The 19,733-nt window shown below is 36.1% G+C and overlaps 1 protein-coding gene across 4 annotated transcripts in view; it reads right to left on the bottom strand.

Moving 5' to 3' along the window:
- The window catches only part of PPM1B (protein phosphatase, Mg2+/Mn2+ dependent 1B), a 42,368-nt gene that overhangs the window by 12,027 nt on the left and 10,608 nt on the right, over positions 1 to 19,733 (bottom strand). For 3 of the 4 annotated variants that reach the window (XM_082480614.1, XM_082480612.1, XM_082480615.1), the window contains exons 3-5: positions 10,706 to 11,569; positions 8,641 to 8,758; positions 1,853 to 1,964 (exon numbers count right to left, since the gene is read on the bottom strand). In XM_082480614.1, coding sequence (XP_082336740.1) covers positions 1,853 to 1,964; positions 8,641 to 8,758; positions 10,706 to 11,551 — 1,076 coding nt within the window. In that variant the 5' untranslated portion in view covers positions 11,552 to 11,569. The remainder of the gene's footprint in view (positions 1 to 1,852; positions 1,965 to 8,640; positions 8,759 to 10,705; positions 11,570 to 19,733) is intronic. The other variant, XM_082480613.1, reaches the window with a different exon arrangement.

Raw genomic sequence — 19,733 nt, 5'->3', positions numbered from 1 at the left:
TACTAGCGCCCAAGTGACAGGGTGTTTCAGAACTTTTTTCTTCAGCAACAAGTGACCATTTTTTGGGCAGCATTTGATGTTACAGGGGGATCCGAGTCAAGCCAGGAACCAGTCTTTGAACAGTAAGATTTTAAAGGATAAAACACCATCAAGTGACCACAGCAGAGTTGACACCTTTAGATCTCATGTCTCAAAGGATGAGCCAGCATGAGCTTCTACACAAGTGAGATGCTTGAAGGAAGTATACAACGGTAGTAGAAGTAGAGCTACTTGAGAGGTTCTAAAGGTTGGCAAACGTAGTCTAGTCAAGGCAACATTGCATTGCATTGCATTTCTTCAGCTCAGACATACTAAAAACCAGGAGTGACTATAACTGGTGCTGAAATCAGGGATGTCAGCCACAGACAAGCTCTTTCCACAACCTCTTTAAGCCAGGTCTTGGAGCTCAAACAGAAAGACAAAGTGTGAATTCTTCATGCCCTAGTGACATCACAGGATAAGGACCCCAGGACAAAGAATATTCTCTTGTTAGGACAACAGCTTTTAAGTTTCACAGTATACGGGTTTGGGTTGTGTAGTCGTACTTTTTCAAAACTTCCATTCAGAAGCTCAATTCTGCAAGTAAAGGTAACTAAACGCATCACTGCCTGTCTTTGTCCTAAGTTTGAAGGCCAAGAAAAAGTTACTCAATACTACATGGTATTCTCTTAAAAGAAGTTGCAGGTACACCTCCTGAAGTCGGTTTTCTGTAACAGAGGACTTTAATAAAAGTCAAAATGGAAAGAAAGGCATCAAAAGGCAAATTCTGAACCTAAGCCCATCAAAAATGTAACCTGGGTCACAACAAATTAAAATAAAATCTATATGCAACAGTTATAGAATAATGAAGCAGTACATGATGCAGTTATTAATGAGCAAAACAGAACACACCAACTCATTCAGCAGTTGGAAGAATAGGCACACCACAACTTCTCTGAATGCCTGGAATGCACACAAGTGGAGAAAAAGGCCCAGAACTTACAGGTACTTTCAAGGCTAGAAAAAAATAATCATGGCAAACAGTGCTCATTAATAAGTACACGCAAAGAAAATAGATGCATACACAAATGCTCAGAAGACAGGACTTCATATTTTGAAAAATACAAAGATTCCAGAAGTAACATAACCTATGCCAGGGAGCAATAACAGGTTCCACTGTTTGGGGAATTCTAGTTTAACAATTGTTTATGCAATCCTAAATTCTGTTCATTAAAATCCTTAAATTATAGGTTGTTAGAACATCACCATGAGCCTCCCCAGAAAACCAGTGTAATTTCTGAATGTTTATTCCAATTAAGTTTTAAAATGCATACCCGAGCTCAATATTCTTGCTTATCTCACATTCAGTTTAAGACTAAACAAAGAAAAACAATTTTCTTATGAGAACTTTTGGTGAACAAACAAGCATTGACCCAAACTTATAATTGACACTAGGTGGTGGAAGGAACATGACATCAGGAAAACTGAGCTGGCATTTTGATAGCCAGTTACATTATTGATAGTTCTTAACAAATGTAAAACAATAAAAAGCTAAGAATAAATATTTCTTACTTTACTATTTCCATATGGCTGTTTTATAAACTAGTATGTTATGTATGAGAACATGACCAATCTCTTTCCTCTTACCATTCTGGAATGGCAACAATGACACAAACATTTATGTAGTGCAAAAGGTAAACTAGCCTAAAATATAAAAGTCAACCTTTTTCTTTAATTTGAGTATAGCTATAACAATAAGAAAGCTTTAAAACATTTAAACAAAAGTATGTTTCAGTGAACTAAACAGTTCAAGAAATTCCAGTACTGTACTCACTTGCCAGCTAAACCACCTCCTGGTGGTAAATTAGGGATATTCTCCGCAGTTAAAATACGAATAACATGAGCAAGATCAGGCATTCCTTCTTCACCCGATTTTTCCATAATTTCTAATTTAAAAACAGAAGAAGTCCTTAGATTACTGAATTAACACCACCCATTCCTTAAGACACCAGAATACAAGATACTATCACTTTTTAACAGAGACATTATGAAAAAGTTACTTATAACCAGGAAAACATTCTTTACATTTTAGGTAAACAGTCTTTGCATGATAGAACAAAGCTATTCAAATCCATAGCCTGCCTTTCCAATATGCTTCTAGCCATTCTCTCTCACAGAAACTCGGAAGCAGACTGTGAAGTGGATGAAATATCCTGGAGACAGCAGCCTGTTCCCTTTCAAAAAGATGACAGCTGGGAGTCTGTTTCCATTACCTTCCCATCGCATTGCAACACTTACTCAGAAGTTACATGACATAAAGCCAGTGCTTGCCAGGAATTCAGTCATACTTCATTGTGAGTAACACCTTGAATTCTCAAAGGCCTGAATCTCTGGGGCATAAACACTAAGACCATCATGCAATAAAGAGGCATATGTAATGGCCCATTATCACTCAAGTCGTCAAAACAGAACACAGAACTGACAATGAATAATTAATAATATGGTATTCTATTTTCAAAGCAGAAGTATCACACAAGTCCAGTGCTAGTAAGTTCTTCTGCCTTGGAAAAGAATTGCCTGAACTGAGGTAAATCTTCACATGTTCTTATTCATCAAAGATGCAGTAAGGCAAATGTGTAATAGCTGCATATCCCTTCACACAGGTGTAACACTACCAGCTTCCAGTCATCAGCCTCTAGTCATTCAGCTACTACCACGGCATAAAAAGGTTCACTAAGTTATCTACAAATTGTAGTTTTATGCATGTGTCACATTTTCAAGACAGACTTTTTTTTTTTTCTGAAAATCAACTAAATTAAGGAACGGAGTGCCATTTCCTGTAGGCATTGCTCTAGATAAAAATCCCTTCACTGAGCCACAAGACAGAAGAATTAAGAAGAATGTATCCTCTCAAATATCCTAAAAAACTTCAGTCAGTCTGTATCTTGGCTACTATCCAAAACCAAACAAAACACTTAAATATCTTACAATCAATTGATTATATTCTGAATGCCTGATTTGGAGCATGCAACTAAAGCCAGAAGCAGCTACAATCTGAATTTCTGAAGTTAGCAGAGAAGCTAACACCTACTTTAAACACTGCATCCCAAGTTTCCTGATATTTAAACTCCTCTTGATGTCTATCACCTATCTAGAAAGCAAGTGATATACAGGCTGCTCTCAGGACTACTAAAATCAAAGTGCTTGCAAGGTATTTGCTTACTCTATTATCAGGGGATTTGTAGGAAAGCCCCCCAAAAGTAGTTCTACTATGACAATAGTTTTATTACTCTCACAAATAACGCACTAGGCTTCTAAGCCTCAATTTCAAGTCAGCACCATACAATCTCTGCAATGAATAACCTAGGCACGCTACTACTAAAGTAATTAAATGTTCTTCCATGAAACTTTACGTATATTATCATACATCCATGCATTAAGAATGAATCAGGTCTAGCAAAGGAAATGACAGATGAATAGGTATGCTTGAATCCCAGGATTCTGATCACTTCTTACATACATATTCACACAAATCAGCCACATTGTGCCCTTTTGTGCAGTTCTACCTAGTTAGAAGTAGATTGTACCACTATAATATAATTTTGCTGAGTCACATCTGATAGGAAATGCATCTTAAGCATTTACTGCTTTTTACACCAAGAGCACATCTGGTTCTGTACATACTAGAAGTAGACAAACAGCAAGAATTAATAAGAAGAAAGGCTACAGAAATAAGCAATTGCTAAATATTAATGCAAGCACAAGATGTTTATATCTTCTCAACAGGGAATTAAAGCAATCACAGCTAAGGATTGCTGTATATTTCTTGGTACTGGAAACTTGCGTGACCTTTTTTCATTACATATCAGTTAGCAGATACACCCTGTGGATTTGTTTGACAAAGGCCAATAGAGAAAGAAACCAAACATTTTCAGAAACAGATTTAGGGGCATTTACAAGGTTTTCACCTTCATATCTATGATGTTAAGAATAACCCTGCAATTATATCTTTTGCCCTGAATGTGCGAAACAATTGCAGAAACTTCACATCTGCATCGTTATTCAGACACTTAAAGAATCATTTCCTGATATTATCATACATGGAAATCCATGAAAGTCCTTTACAAAGTCTACTGTTTTACTCCTAAAATACTTTTCACTAAAAGCCGAACAATTAACTCTGAGAAAAGCATTTTGACAATTCAGAAAATCTTATGTCAATTTTGTAGAATGCAAGCCCTCAACCACACAATCTTAACAAGTCTTCTATGTTCCAGTATCTCCTTTGATTTCCAGCTATAAGATTATGACAAATCAGTTTTATATACAGTATATACTCCACATACGTAAAATGCACCATCCAACTCGCTGTATTAACTGAGTATTCATCTACTATTAAGACTGTTTAAGCCTACATAGAACATGTTCCTGTGTATATGATTTGGGGGTTAGTGTGATTTGGGGTTTGTTTGCTTTGGTTTGACTACAAGTGTTACATGTTTAAGTATTAAACTGCTTTTGAACACAGATTTTTATTTTTCAAAACAAACAAAAGCTGCCTCAAACAATGCCTTTCTCTCCAAGCCAGAGCTTAAAACACTCAAGCACAGCAGTAAAAAAAACCCTGTTGTCTAAAAGGTTTGATGGGTTAGCCCAGTCAGCTTGAAATTTAAGGTCCACAAGAGAAGAGAAAAATATTCCATATTGAACAGTGTACATTCATTAAGAACAAATACCACTGATCAAACCAAGATTCCTTCAGAAGTCCCAAAGCATTTATATTAAATGCCAATGTTGTCCTGATTTAAATTAGTCACTTACTGAAAGACAAGAGTATCTAAGAACTTATAGTTTGTGTTTTTCACATCTCCATCTTTGCAGCTTAGTAGTTCTAAGACAAGCTGATTTTTCCCCAGCCACAGAATGTAAATATATTTATATTACAGGTATTAATAAAATTGTTATGGGCTATCAACCAACTGCATGTAATTGATGAGCTGTTAATTCTTTAACAGATAAAGAAACACTATTGCACACAATAATTTAATGTCAAAGTTCGTTATTTTTCTTTTAAAAGGAACAGTCATCATCTAGTCTGGTAGCTTAAACATTAGTAAATCTATTACAGATTCTCACTACGTACAATCACTCGCTGTAACTGAACATAGATTCTTGGACTTAGCTGCCTAGCTTACCACATTCAGAGCCTCAAAACACATCAGAACTACAAATAAACTATAACTAATATACTTCCCTGAAGAAGGCTATCCTAAGGTGTAAACTATATTTAGAGTGCATCTAAAGAAATACGTCTTTTGAAAAAAACTAGAAGAGATGATCAAATCCATATTATCAACATCACAACTTATCTACTAGGCTTTAAGTTTTTATAATTAAAGGCAGTTTAAATCTTTCAGGCACAGATCTTTTATGCACTGTTTTCCAGACTACACTTAGTCTAAAGATGAATGCCAAACCGATTATGGCAGTTCTCCTTTCCTAAACAAAAGGATGTTCCCACCTTCCAAAGCCTTTCCTTACTACTCCAACACCTGAGATCATACTCTCCCCCGTCCCTTTTTTTTCTTAAAGTTAAAAGTATTTCTGCTCACTACTTAAAGGTTTAAATTGGACTACTTCTTTAAAGTAATCCAGTATCTTTCCAAACAATTCTCCCCATGATGTTTATTAGTTTGAAACATTTTGTTAAAGCTTCTCTGCATCATTTCTGAACTAGTAAAACTCAAGGCACAAATATAAGGTAAATTGTCAAAATAACAATTTAATAGAATTTATTCTGAATGCAAAAAGCTGTTAGAAAAGAGGTAAATGTTTCAAGTTTTTCTGAAGTTTATTTCCTTTGTTTTCTCCACTTCTTGACAGATTTTCCTCAAATATGCTAACTCTCATTCCTTGCTAAATACTTGACATTTAAAGGCCTTGCACGCTATCCGATTAACAAAACACAATGACACAGGGAATACATTCAGGAAAAAAAAATAAATCAAGTCCAAGCTTTGAAGCAGCTTGTCTCTCTGCTAATTTCTCTGGAGCACTTAAGCTTAACAATTAAGGTACATTTGGAATGGCTCTGCATCAGTTCAGACTACAAATTCTCCACTTGTTTTTGGTGTGTGTAGCATTTTTCAAATATGACAATATAGCTAAAATACATTTCTGATAAGAAGTTATTTTGATACATTAAAGCAGTAACTCAATTATGCTACAACACTGCATTGTTACTAGCAACCAGTGCTTCCTACATCCGTCTCAGTTAATCCAGTCACTCTTATAAGTCACTTGACAGCTTCTCTATTAATCTTCTTAACATCCACTTATGAAAGCAATAAAAAACACTACAGTTCCATACATTTTTCACTTATTTGCTAATTGAGAGAGGAGCCACCAAGAAGCTGGGAATATTATTCGGAAACCGCTGTGTACACACCTGACTGCTGTCAGCAAAGGTAACTGCTTCTGGCTTTCTCCCAGAGCCTATTAACAGCTCATGTACTCTACTCAGACATAGGAAGATAATAGGTATTTATCTTAACTAGTGTCATCTAGGAAGCCTGGGAAGTAAGCCAAGTTCTGAAAAACGTGCCTAGAGTTAGCATTTGAAGTGACCATTAGCTCTCTTTAATCTCAGCAGAAACTACAAATATGCAATCCATTTCAATTTAGATATCATTTAAACAAGAGGGAAAAGACACCACACACACCACCAGTGCATTCAAGAACTTGTACTGTGGCCTGAAGGACTTCTTATATACATTTCTAAGTTAATGTTTGTTACATCAACTATCGAGATTACTGGGACACTGACGCAAACACAAATTTCTAAGTTTACCCAATTAGCTTAAGTAAGAGTGCAATAAAAAAAAAAGGTATCTAGACAAAGAACATGAGTGATTTTCACAGCTGTTTCACACAAATGAAAAGTTAAAAATAAGTTTGAGAATTTGACAGTAAAGTGGCAAAACTAACAGTTGTCCACAGCAACCAGGTTACAGTGGCAGCATATGCATTCCCACATCACTGTTGCATTTTACACTAAATTAGTGTTAAGAAGAGTTATGAATGGTTAGCTGTGGGATTTTTGCTGTTGCACACTTTCAGAAGATTCCTGATCCCCTTGAATCTACAGATTACTTCTCATTTATACCTACTGCTACTTACTTGGATATGAACTACTTTCTAATAAAAGCATGTCTAATCAGTCCTTTCAGTATCAATTACAGGATGTTAAAAAGCCAATAGGTGCCTCAGATATTCAAATAAACCAAAACCTACAAGAAAAACAGAAGTTGCGTCTATCTCACACGTGATACTGCTGGAGTCCCGCATTAGTTATTCTCACCAAATGGTTATGAGAAAGCAAATTAAGTATTTTATCTCTACAGACTATACACACCATGCCTGGGTGCCCAGAAAGTTTCTAGATCCATTTTGAGAGAATTTGGTCAGTCACACCTTCTTTCTTAAATAATGCCCAAGCTCAGACAGTAAGTGGTCAGAGCTATGGTTTAGGTCACTGAGACCTTGTTACAGTCTCAAAATGGTGGCTTCTTGCTGGTTCTGACCTGCAAAGTCCCAAACACCTTGGCACCCAAATTTAAAATTACTTTCATGGAACTCTGCTGAATAGTCCTGTGGACTGCCAATATTACACATTTTTTTTTTTTTTTTTTTTTTTTTTTTTTTTTTACATAGCTGTCGTTGGACCTTAGAACAGCCTTAACCAGTGAGAAAACATTTTGAACTAGAAGCAACAGTTTAAAAGACTGCTTCAAATGTCAGTTTTTCTGACATTGAGAATGCTGCAGAAAAGCAATAAATATACTTTTCACTCTTACTCAAGCTAACTTCCCTTTCACTGTTTCTGCTTAAGGGAAGAAGTTGCACTCAAGCTTTTGGATAAGTGAAGAGAGTTATAAAATCAGTGACTAAATGAAACTGGTTAAGAATTAAGTTTAGTCCTCCATGAAAGCTCTAGATGATTATATGGTTTTTATTCACACATACACAGACACTTGGTAAGCATCCATAATCCAAAGGGATGATTCAAGGCTCTTGTATTCATAGGTATTTTGATCATTCATATTCTGTTAAGTTTTCGCAGAAGTGCATTTAAAAAAGTTGTCAGTGTGAAAAGTAACTCACAGCTGTGTTAAACAGAAGCAGTTAAAAAAGCTTGGATAACTAGATAAATAAGCTGTCCCTTGATGAAAACCCAATACAACTTTTTCTTTTTGTGAAAAACTTTCACAAAAAAAGGGAGCAAGTATCATAAATATCCCTTTTAATAATATTTTATAAGCAAGACATTAACAATATCACAATTTACTTAGGTGATGTAACATTCTGCAAGGTCAGTGGTTGCATTTTGACCTGTAAAGACAGAAGTAAAAACCTAAAGCTCACATTAAGAAAATGCTTCTGGAATATCAGGATAAATTAACCACGTGGCTTCACACATTTTTCCTGCCACACAAAAATTCAGAGTTGTAACCAGGCCTGAATTTCACCCAACATACAGTGGCATCATGGCTTTCAGGGTTTTTGTTTTCATGCTTAAAAAGGTTATGCTAGCATTTCTAATGAACAAGACTGATTTCCTACCTTCAACCCGTGATTCCAAGTACTTATCCAACTCAGCATCTTTTTTCACTGCCTCATCTGAGACCTTAGGAGCATTTGAAAAACAAACTAGTACAATACTCATGTTATCACGACTCCCCTATATGACAAAGAAAAAAAGAAGAGTTAGAATCTTTAGTCTTATTTTTCACAGTTTCCTATTCTAGTCACAATATTACTTGTTCCAAATACAGTACTTAAGATGTAACTGGAAAAAAAGAAACCTTGCAATAAAACTGTATTTTAATTAATAAGAACCTCAGTCTCCCAACTAAACTACTCACTAGGATTAATTTTACTGATTTTTATTGTACATTCTTAGGCTTAAAGTTTAAAATATTTAATGGGACTCATTTACCTGCCAACCGTTTTAAAATAACATCAAGGAAACAGGTCAGAAATTAGACAGACAGTTGTTCAATGTTACCTTAAGCCAAGCTAAAAAACATCTCATGTTGCAAAATGAAATGCAGAATACTTATCTTAGACTACCAGAATAGCTAGCTCCAGTTGTTAATTTATTCCAGTTTGAGAGCATTCATGTGAGGCGTTACGTTCATTACGAATCTATTTATCAGAATGTGCCTGTGTTATATATAGCAACTTGAAGAAAATAAGTACAAAATATGAATTCATTTAGTATGGCCAAGCTGACCTCACAGACTATTGTGTGCTCAGAAACATAAGCCAACAGCTTCTTCAGATACTAAATTTAATGCCAGTTCTTCACTAGTAAACTCTGATACCACTTTCCAGCTCATATTTAATTTTCAAAATTATAATCCACAGTCAAATGTAAAAACACAATGTCTAACTCTCTTACAAGGAAATCCAATAGAACCATAATTTCAACACCTCGTTTGAAATAAATATTTTTTTGGGGGGGGGGGTGGGTGGGGGGGGGTGGGGTCGTGTGTGTGTGTGTAGAAATTTAAGTGCCATTACTCATTGCGTGTTGTTTCTGTGTAAACTCGACCTACCTGACAGCTCCTATCATCTATCACAACAACTCCTTCTCCTGCAGAAATTAAGTAGGAATCTGACATTACAATAAATTCCTTCACTCAGGAGTTACTCTACATTCCCTTTCGTACCAACCACATAGGGACACCTGTCTTTTACAGCAGTTACTATTATGTGGTACAATTCACATACTGAAGACAGAGGACAACGTTCTAATATCGTTACAAACTGCAGAGCTCCATGATTGGACTCTATTTTATGAAGATGAGGTCAGGGCTCAGTTTTACTGAAAGTATACTAGTGACCATCTTTTAATAAGGCTGGTCAAGTGCTTGGTCAGAGAAGACACGGCATTTAAACCAATCATACAATGTAAGGTATATGCTGGAATGTAATCCTATTTCTGAAAAAAATTACTTACCCTTTACTGTTAGAATTCTGAATTTCACTATTTTCCTCAAAATTGCATGTTTGGTCTGAGGCCTAACAAAGGAAGTCTATTTGCACTAGTAGGAGTTGGACTTTTCAGGGAATACTGGAAATGGTATACCTATGAAACATTTGTAGACCAACCTGTAGTTGCTCCAAACAAAAATCTGGGGAGTACAAACAAGCTAAGATGGAAAAGTTGTGCTTCCCCACCTAAGCTACAACAATAAGCTGAGGACATCACTTCAGGTGACAAACAAAGCATACCTTGAAAAGGAGATGGTGCAAACATTGGTTTTATGCAAAGGATATGAACATTGCCCGGCTTGAAAGAAAAAACAAAACAAAACAAAATACCTGGCACAGTATTTATTCGTTTTAAAAATTTTGTATTTGGAAACAAAGTTTAGAGCTGGAACTATGTGCGAGCATTATTTGAGAAAATAATAAACCTTTATTTTTGCAATCGCTATTGCCTCTCCAGGCACAAAGGATGAGGCTGTATATTCATCAGCAAGGATGTCAAATCAATACAGAAATTTGAGGGAAGGAAGAGGGAGAAGGGGAAGACTAGTTCAGGAATTGCTGTTAACACTGTACCCATCTAAACAGAAGATCATTTTAGAACAGCTGCTTGGAGAAAACAGTTACATACCTTATGTAAACAAGTGTCCACTACCCAATTGCACACTTTTTCCAGGTCATCTGATACTTCAAGTCTAGACTTAACAAATTCACAGAGCTCTTCATTGCTCATTACATCCCAGATTCCATCACAAGCCAAGATGATAAACTCATCTTCTTCTGCCCTTAAAATTTCACAAACCTCGGGCTCTGGAGAAACAAGTTGTTCTGTAGGGCCTTTACCATCAACACATTTATAGTCATAGTCCCCCAGAGCTCGAGAAACTGCCAATGAACCATTAACACGCTGAATCATTACACTGCCTCCTGCATTCTGGATTCGCTCTTTCTCCCTTGGGTTGCAAGGTTTGTGATCCTGTGTTGAAAAACAGACTTGTCCATTCCTATAGAGAACAGCACGTGAATCACCACAATTGATAAAGTATACATGCTCAGGTGAAATCATAACTCCCACTGCTGTTGAGCCACTTCTGTCCATCCCATTTCTGAGGTCTGAGAAATTGCGCATATACTCATCAATTTTCAAAAAGCCAGTTCTGATTCCACTCTTGACATTTTCCACTGAAGGTTCAAGAGCAGATCCAGGTTTTTCTGTCGCCCTAAAGTCTTCATTGTTAGTGATGTGTTCTAGTAAGTGCGTGGAGCAATAATTTGCAACACGAGATCCCGCGTGACCATCATAGACAGCGAAAAAGGACCAGTCCTCTAAGCCATGGGGAATACCTACAACAGCTGTGTGAGCATCTTCCATTTCCACTCTCCATCCCTGCATACTGCTGAGGCCATAACGCAAGCCATTCCCTGCACCATGAGCATTATGTTTTTCAGTTTTTGGTTTATCCAAAAATGCACCCATGTTTATGCAATATTGAATCTGGAAAACAGAGAAGAAAAGTCTTATTTATAAAACCACCACTCCATATAAGCGTTGATCTCCCTTTCCTGTGTTGTTTCTTTATAAAACAAGTGATAAAGCATGCGCGTGTTCTGAAGTCAACAACTATAAAGGGGGAAAAAAGTAATTAATAAGTGACATAAATGAAGCATGAACTACACACCTCCATTTGCATTTTTGGTTAGCTTTTTTGGTGGAGTGTTGTCTTTTAAAAAGCTACTTCGTCAAAATTAAAGGCTTTGCATATAAAGGCAGAGTAGTTCACATACCTTTGCAGCCCTGCTGATTTTGTCGTTTACTGCAGAAACTAATTCATGCTGGAAAAATAACAACCATATGACTCCTATTCTCTTTCCAGTTTTATAGTGGCATGAAGAAAAGCTAACACTTCATAAATAAGAACTGACTGGTCTCACTAGCTTTGCGTGTACTGTGCTACTTCTGTAGTCTTGTAAAGCATGGCAAAAGTGACACTTTGATCCAAGAAAATTTCTCATAGGATTCTCTTAATAAATTATAGTTAGTCCTTTGTAAAACACCATTTACATTTTTACCATCCCTAGAAGACGTTCATGTGTTTACAGGTGATTTCAAGTTCAAAGATGCATTGATCTTGATTTTAAAATTTATCCAGTTACACAAGATATGAGCTAAGGGAAGAAAATAATCCACAGAAAGTTAGAAGTTCTTCAGTATCTGCACACCTACTTCAAAAATAGGTGAGAAAGAACCATCTCCAGAAAATAAGCTTGCAGGTAAAACGTGAGTAATCTATGTTGAAGCTTTAGAGGACTTCTGACTTCCTCTCCTGTACTAGACTACCTTGCACTTTACAAAGTCAGCAGAGAATACATTCTTTAATCCATAGATCCCATAGTACTTTTCTGAGAACTTCAGAAATTCAGATACCACAACCTCTGATCATGCTAAAAATGACTACCCCATGAAACCCTCAGTGACTGGATGTGGAAATTATAGCAAACTTCATCAAAAAAGAATTTGTGAGAATTCTGCCATGACCGATCCTGAGCAGCCAGTCACTAGGTCTCTGACACACTAGTACCCACCCAGCCTGCAGTCATGATAATCTAATTCTGCCTTAACAGTTTGTTACCAGGTCAGAAAAAGAGGTTAAGAAATCCTTGTTTCTGCCATTCTCCTTGTGTAAACGTACTTTCAGCATACACAGCTTACTTTGACAGCAGAGATAAAAAGAATAGTATAATGCACTGAGGAAAAGATTACAGTTAGATTCTGCACCTCACCTCCCTTTTTCAAATAAACTTTAGCACTTTCCCTTAGATAATCCAAAATACTGCAGCAACTCCTTATCTGGTTTACTTTTTAGTTTAGTTTTACTGTCTGTCTTAATACCGGTTTAATGGCCTTTGATTCAGGTGCTACTAACATTATGCAAAAGGAGCAATGTGGTTCTGTAAGAGACTGAACATCATATGAGTTGATGTATTTTTTCTTTAAAAGAAAATTATCCGTCCTGATATGGACTAAAACACTAATGAGAGTCCAGGTTTAAAAATATTTGCAAGAGATTTCTTAAACATTAACTAAAAATTGAGATTTTGCATGGACAGTATGAATGCTAACACTGTGCAACTACCTCATCTAATTCGGCTCTGAGATACTACCATGATTTTTGATCACCTCTCATTTATTAGGGAACTCTACACTTGCATAGCAGTTAATTGCTTCTATGTACCAATCTTCTGCTATCGAGAAGTCTGATGTTCTTGTACTTAGTAAATTGTCTTAGTCGTAAAAAAAAAAAAAAAGGAATTGTGTGACACCAAAGAAAGCGTCTTGAGCCTTTTATGCTCTCCAAAATGGGCATTCCATGTACAAGGTACACATCCTCAGCTGCAGAGTCGATAGTAAAACCAAATTAAGAGAACGTGCTCAAAGGTTGATGCCAATTTGATTTTATTCCATATAAACACAAATACCTCTCAAACTGTATTTTATAAAGCAAAACCAGAAGTACCAATTTCACAGATAATGGCACATCTAATACAAAAAGACAAGTTACAGAATGACTTCAAACCCGTATCTAACCGTTTCAAAATACTTCCCGTACATTTAGCAACTTGAAAAGTCATTAAGCCCTTTCAAACACAAACTATCCATCCTAAACTTCACCCACCTTCCCAATCAGTTCAATTTTATGATATTTTCTAAAGAATTTCATGCACAAGAAACCACAAATATCTTTTTTTCTTTATCTCTGCAGTCACCATCCACTGGCCTCTAATTATATTACCTGGCATAGCAAATATGAAGATAAAATGACTATACAACGCGTAACATAAGGTTGTAAGCTTCACATTGTATGTAATTTGCAAGTGAAAGTAGTAAGTTACATTCTGCTCACAATTATTTGCGTCATTATTTTCCTTTCTGTATCTGAAAATAATGTTTGCAACACTGCAACTCAGTGGAAGCAACACAGCAATGGAAACGAGGTATTCATTACTTAGTGAGATACACAGCCAAAATGTTTTTCACAACCCTTTCTCTTGAAAGATCTGATTTTGCTTTGGGGAAAAACAAAAAACAAACAAACAACAACAACAAAAAAAAAAAAACCAAAAAAAACAACACAACCCAAAAAAGAATCAGTGTCAAATTTGTCATAAAAGCAAAACAAGGCAGTGCTACACACCACCAAACAAGTGCACTCTCAGTGGTCTCAGCCACTCATGTTTGCACTTAAGAGCTGAACAAGCTCCACACAGTTTAATAGTTCAAGTAACATTAGTAAAGGAGATTTGTGAAAGGATTTTAATAGCTGATGACCACTCATTCACAAGTTACACACAATATAAAACTATTTTAAAAGCACACAAAAACATTCTTACCAGTAAAATGTAATACATGACTGAAATGCTGCCAAAAATCACAAAAGTCCTCCAACACTGCAGACCTTATAAGATTCTTTTAGTTGAATTAAGGATGTCCTTATGTTCTTAAAAATCACAAGCATGGAAGAAATCATATGACTAAGTAAGGAAAAAGATCAAAACCTATCTAATTGCAAAAGCCTGTGAGTTCAGTACTGAGTATTGTGTTTTATATCTCTAAAATAAAAAACTGTTTAAAAAAAAACCAAACAAACACCAAAAGCACATGTTCCATGTCTTAGCTTTGCCTATTTCATAAGTAGCTTCACTTCCTACAGCACAGGAGTGAGAAACTGAAAAGAAAGATGACCCTATTCAAGATTATATTATTGATATTTTAAATAACCTACTTAATATTACAAATCTTGCAGAGATTGACTTGCAGTCAGTAAGAAAACAGTAAGTTTAGGCATCAACTAATGGCTGGACCTATAAAAGACACAAAGCACATAGAAATCTTTCTATTCCTGTGTATATTAGGTAGACTATATAAGGCAGTAACTGTTTTGAAGACAAGCTCACAAAGTCAAGCCATTTCACTGAGTGTGGAAGAAAAAGTGTTTTCACTGACTCATTGAAACTCAGGTTCTCAATCAAAATTATCAGTGATAGTAAGGCACAAAAAATTAAAATGGATGAACACCTGTTCTGTTAAAAATTTCATAACTTATAGCATTTAAAAAATACCAGGAAGTTACAAAAAACAACAAGGAAATGACATGGCATATAGGTGAGTACAGTATATTCCTATGAAGTGTTATGCAACGTAATTTGAACTTCAGATCTACAGTGCTGAAAACACACAACTATGACTAGCAGTAAACTCAGCTATGTACAAATTAAGTAAATCAGAGATATTTTAGTGAAATTTGTGGTATTATACCAAACTTTACTTTTTTAGCAAAGCAGATTTAAAAAAAAAAAAAAAAAAAACCACACCAAAACCCCCAAACAAAACACAACAAAATGCTACTTGTTTTCTCCAAAATGAACAGTTACAAAAAGAAAACAGTTCCACTGGAAAAACGGTATCCTGGTACTCACATCTAGTTCTGTCCCTCTTTTAACATCTCAGGCTAGATCAGCAAACTTGAGCACCTAAAAACAGGACTCAGCCAAAGTGACCGGCAAAAATCCAATGGAAGGCAAAGCCTATCATAGGTCTAACCCGGTGTTTCCATCTCTTATTTTAAGCACACTAGGCTAGATACAAATCAATCTTGACACAAGCACCTAGATTTAAGTCAGTTCAGAATACACAAGTTACAGAATTAATTTAAGTTTAAGTTACAGTTAATAGAATGATTCATGTTGGAAGAGACCTCTAGAGCTTATCTAGTCCGAACCCCTATTCAAAGTTCAATCAATATGATATTCAACACCAAAGATGGCTCAGGCTGTTCAGTTCCTTCTCAAGTTTTGAACACCTCCAAGGATGAAGATTCCATAGCCTCTGAGCAACCAGTTCATGTTTGACCATATTCATAATGAATACAGAACTCCCATAAAAACAAATTGCATCCTTTGCGTCTTAGTCTTTCATTACACATCTCTGGGAAGAGCATAGCTCTACCTTCTCTACACCCCCCCCATTACATAGTTGGAAGACCGCAACTGGATCCACCCCACCCAAGAAAACAATTTAAATTTCCTTCTGTTGCAAATATTTACCCCACATAAGATTATTAGATGAAACTTTCAAGACCTGCAAGATCACGTCTACTGTAACTCCCAAAACTTCCTTGGAAATGGAGGCCTTAGTTCTCACCCATGTTCCACAGACTATTCCCTAAAACAGTATATATTCATCAGATTAAGAATGGAAACCAAGGATTCCCTTCTTTCAGTAGTCTTCCCATCTCTGGGAAAAAGAAAAGAATAATAATAAGAATTTTTTTTAAAAACAATCACCTGGTATAAGTGCCAGTAATCACCAAGGCTCAAAAGGCATTTGGAAGGCCTTTAGACAAAGAAAATACTGCCCTTCCGCCCTCTCTGGCAATGGAAGAAACTGAATCTGAGCAATACGCTGCTAAAGCAGCGGCTCTAGCTACCACTCTACTGTACAATCTTCGTCTCTCGTTTTAAATCAATAGCTAAGCCACTTCCAAGAGAGTTCAGGGTTGTGGGTCTCTAACAACAGCTGACATCCCTTTCCCAAGCCAAAAACCTAACCCAAGGCTTACTTCTGTGAAGTCCTAACATACATTCTTCTCTGATATTTCCTACCTGATACAAATCCTACATGAGGTCCTCATCTCATATGCAATGAACGTAAGAAATAATTCAGGTTCAAGAAAATTAAGACATCTCACCTTTTGAAGGCTATGTATGGAAGCATGAAAACAAAAGCCATGTCCTCTGACACATAAGAAAAATTTGTGATAAGTATCCTTTTCACCACAGCTACACAGTTAAGACTTTGGTATTAGATCAACCATCAAGTACAGGGTCTTAAAATCAGGTCTGTGCATAAGTTTGATTTTGTCTGTTAAAAAGAAAAACAACCCACTGATTTTCTTTCAAGATCCACTTATGAACTGGCAAATGGTTCTTGCTCAGTTACTGATATCCATGATTTTCTACATCATGAAGGGTACTACAGCTACTTTAAATAAAAAGCATGTTCCTTTCCATACAGATTTATATTTAATAGGCAGAAATATTTACTTGCTGGTTGTCATAAAGATGGCCAAAATGTAATTAGATAATAAAGGTCTAAAAGCCACAACCGAAGTTTTTGTATGTATTACAAAATAATTTTCAGATCACGTTAGTTTCAAAGAGAACATCAGAACTACACTAATACCTTGATGGCCAACAGTCCCAAAGGCAATAACATATCTTTTCATATAATGAGAATGGTCTAACATCAATCTTTTGGGCTTAGGTCAGAAGAGTGTACTGTAAAATATCTCTTCCTCAGAAGGATTCACTCAACAGGCGAGTCATTTTTAATAAGTCTGTACTGTGGAAAAGAAACAGTGCCAGAGTTTCCTGTTACAAAAAACACGTGCTCCCGCTATAAAAAAAGACTGACGTTTCAACAGAGAAAATGCTGCAGTAGATATCAAAGATGTCAGTGAGAAATAAATAATCAAAATATATGTGACAAAAAATTTCAAAGCTTATTGAAAGTGCAGGAAGAAATAACTTTTCTAGTTTAAGTCAAAAATTCAAACTTAGCCTTGCTAGAAATCCCTCCGTCTTCATCTTACTCTCTCTCTAATGTGTATGTATGTGCATACATACATTGTACACATTACTTGTGTCTACACACACTGTAGGTAGCTTTGACATTCATAAAGATTCCCTGTACCCTTGAATTTACACAAAAATGAGTGACAGAATATTGCAAAAAATCTTTTACTAATCTTATGCTTACTTACAATATACTATCATTATACTATCACCATAGTTACTTTATACTATCTATTTCTACTATACATATACTAAATACACGTTCATTTGATGAGTGATACCAGCTTCAAAGACCTTGTGTTTTATATTTGTAATCCTAGAAAACTTGGGATTGCTTTTGACTTACTGACCTTAAAAATGCTGGCACTAAATAAGTTTACATTAGGCAAATAGTTATTGAATTTTTGAGCACGAGCTCTACTTGAAGCTTGGCTGTAACAGCTGCTCTAACTATATAGCTACAAGTACTGGCAGATTCAAAAAGTAATTATTGGAATCTAAGAGTGAGATCTGAATATTTTGCTTTCACTTAAAAATTGACTACATAAAAGGACAGTGATTATCATTTGTGTCCACTCACTATAGGGTTTATTTGTTTTGAGTTTGTTTTTTTTTTTAAATAATCTCTGGCCTTGGGAGTCACCATCAGGAAGGAAGGATCTCAGCTCACCAAGGATACTGACAAAGAAATTAAATTGAGTATCAATGTAAACCTTTAATATAGAGCCTAGTATAAAAAAAACTTTCCTTCCAGGATGACAAGAAAGAAGCCCAAGAGGCTTTTAAACAAGGAATTTCAAAAATTTTGTAAGTTATCCCCATCACCAGGAAAAATACATACCTAGGAGCTACAGCTGTATCTTTGAAATTAATTTCTGCATCTCTATTACTACAACAGTTTGGGTAAAAGAAACAATAGCAAAATACACACAACCACCCCACCACCACACTACTTCTAAACCAGCAAGTTAAAAATGTAATAAAGATTTGGGAATGTGCTTCGGGTACTTTAAACTGGTCAGGAGGTACAAAACAATCACAAGTGTAATTTAACACGGTGGATTCACATCTATTTTCAATGTCAATAGCAATACCTGAAAACATTATCGCTTCTGCTCTGCCTCAGCTACTCACCACTACATTGTGCCAGCAATTTCTTTTCTTTCAGAACTGCTGGCTGAGACATTTTTTGCCCTTACTCTTTGAATTGTTTCACTGAAGAGGTGCAAAGTTAGCTTTAGTATTTTGAAACTTTGACTTTGACTGCAGTGGGTTTAGAAGCCAGCAGCTTAGACAGCAGATTCAGTGGGGCAGTAACCTTCAACAAGGAAGACAGTGGGGGGAAAAATAGAAAGGAGCACCAGGAGCTAGATTAAGGGCTACAACCTTTTTAGCTATGTTGTTAACGCCAGAGAAACATGTATGCTCATGGCCTTTTCAAAGGTTCATTTCATACTCTCCTTTTTGCACCTTATTAAAACATGGACGAAGCTAGGTAACTGCAAAACTTCAAACTCATCTTATATGGCAACTGTCTGTCTCTCGTGGACAAGTTGCACACTTCTATGCCATGGCTTCTTATTTTTCTTTGGTAGGTGCAAAGTTAGAGATCACACCTCAGATATTTAAGATGTCAGAAAACTTTAAAGTGGACTCTGAATCTAGCTTTGCAATCACAGCATATAGTACAAAGCCATCAGTGCCCAGGTTGATGCATTTTTACAGTCACCAAGCCTTTATCATGCAGCTTCACCCTTAGGTAAATTGCAGAAGTCAATTTCACACAGTTCTGTGGCCAAATAAAAGCTTAAAAGAAATACGCAGTGTTCTTCCTAGTTAGCTACAGGTAATTCTGTGCTTACCAGACAACTAGCAGCCTTTAGTTCACTTTGGCACCACAGCTAAGGACTTACTAAAGAAGAGTCATTCTCAATAGGATACACACTACCATAGTCAATCTCTTCATTAATGTCACTCATCCTCTTTTTCCAGGTAAAAACTTCAGGTTTTCTTTAACAAGATTTCCT

Source organism: Vanellus vanellus (assembly GCF_965231255.1).
Source record: "Vanellus vanellus genome assembly, chromosome: 3".
Classification (NCBI taxonomy): domain Eukaryota; kingdom Metazoa; phylum Chordata; class Aves; order Charadriiformes; family Charadriidae; genus Vanellus; species Vanellus vanellus.
The sequence above is the reverse complement of the archived record's forward strand: the minus strand, read 5'-3'. Positions and strand labels throughout refer to the sequence as shown.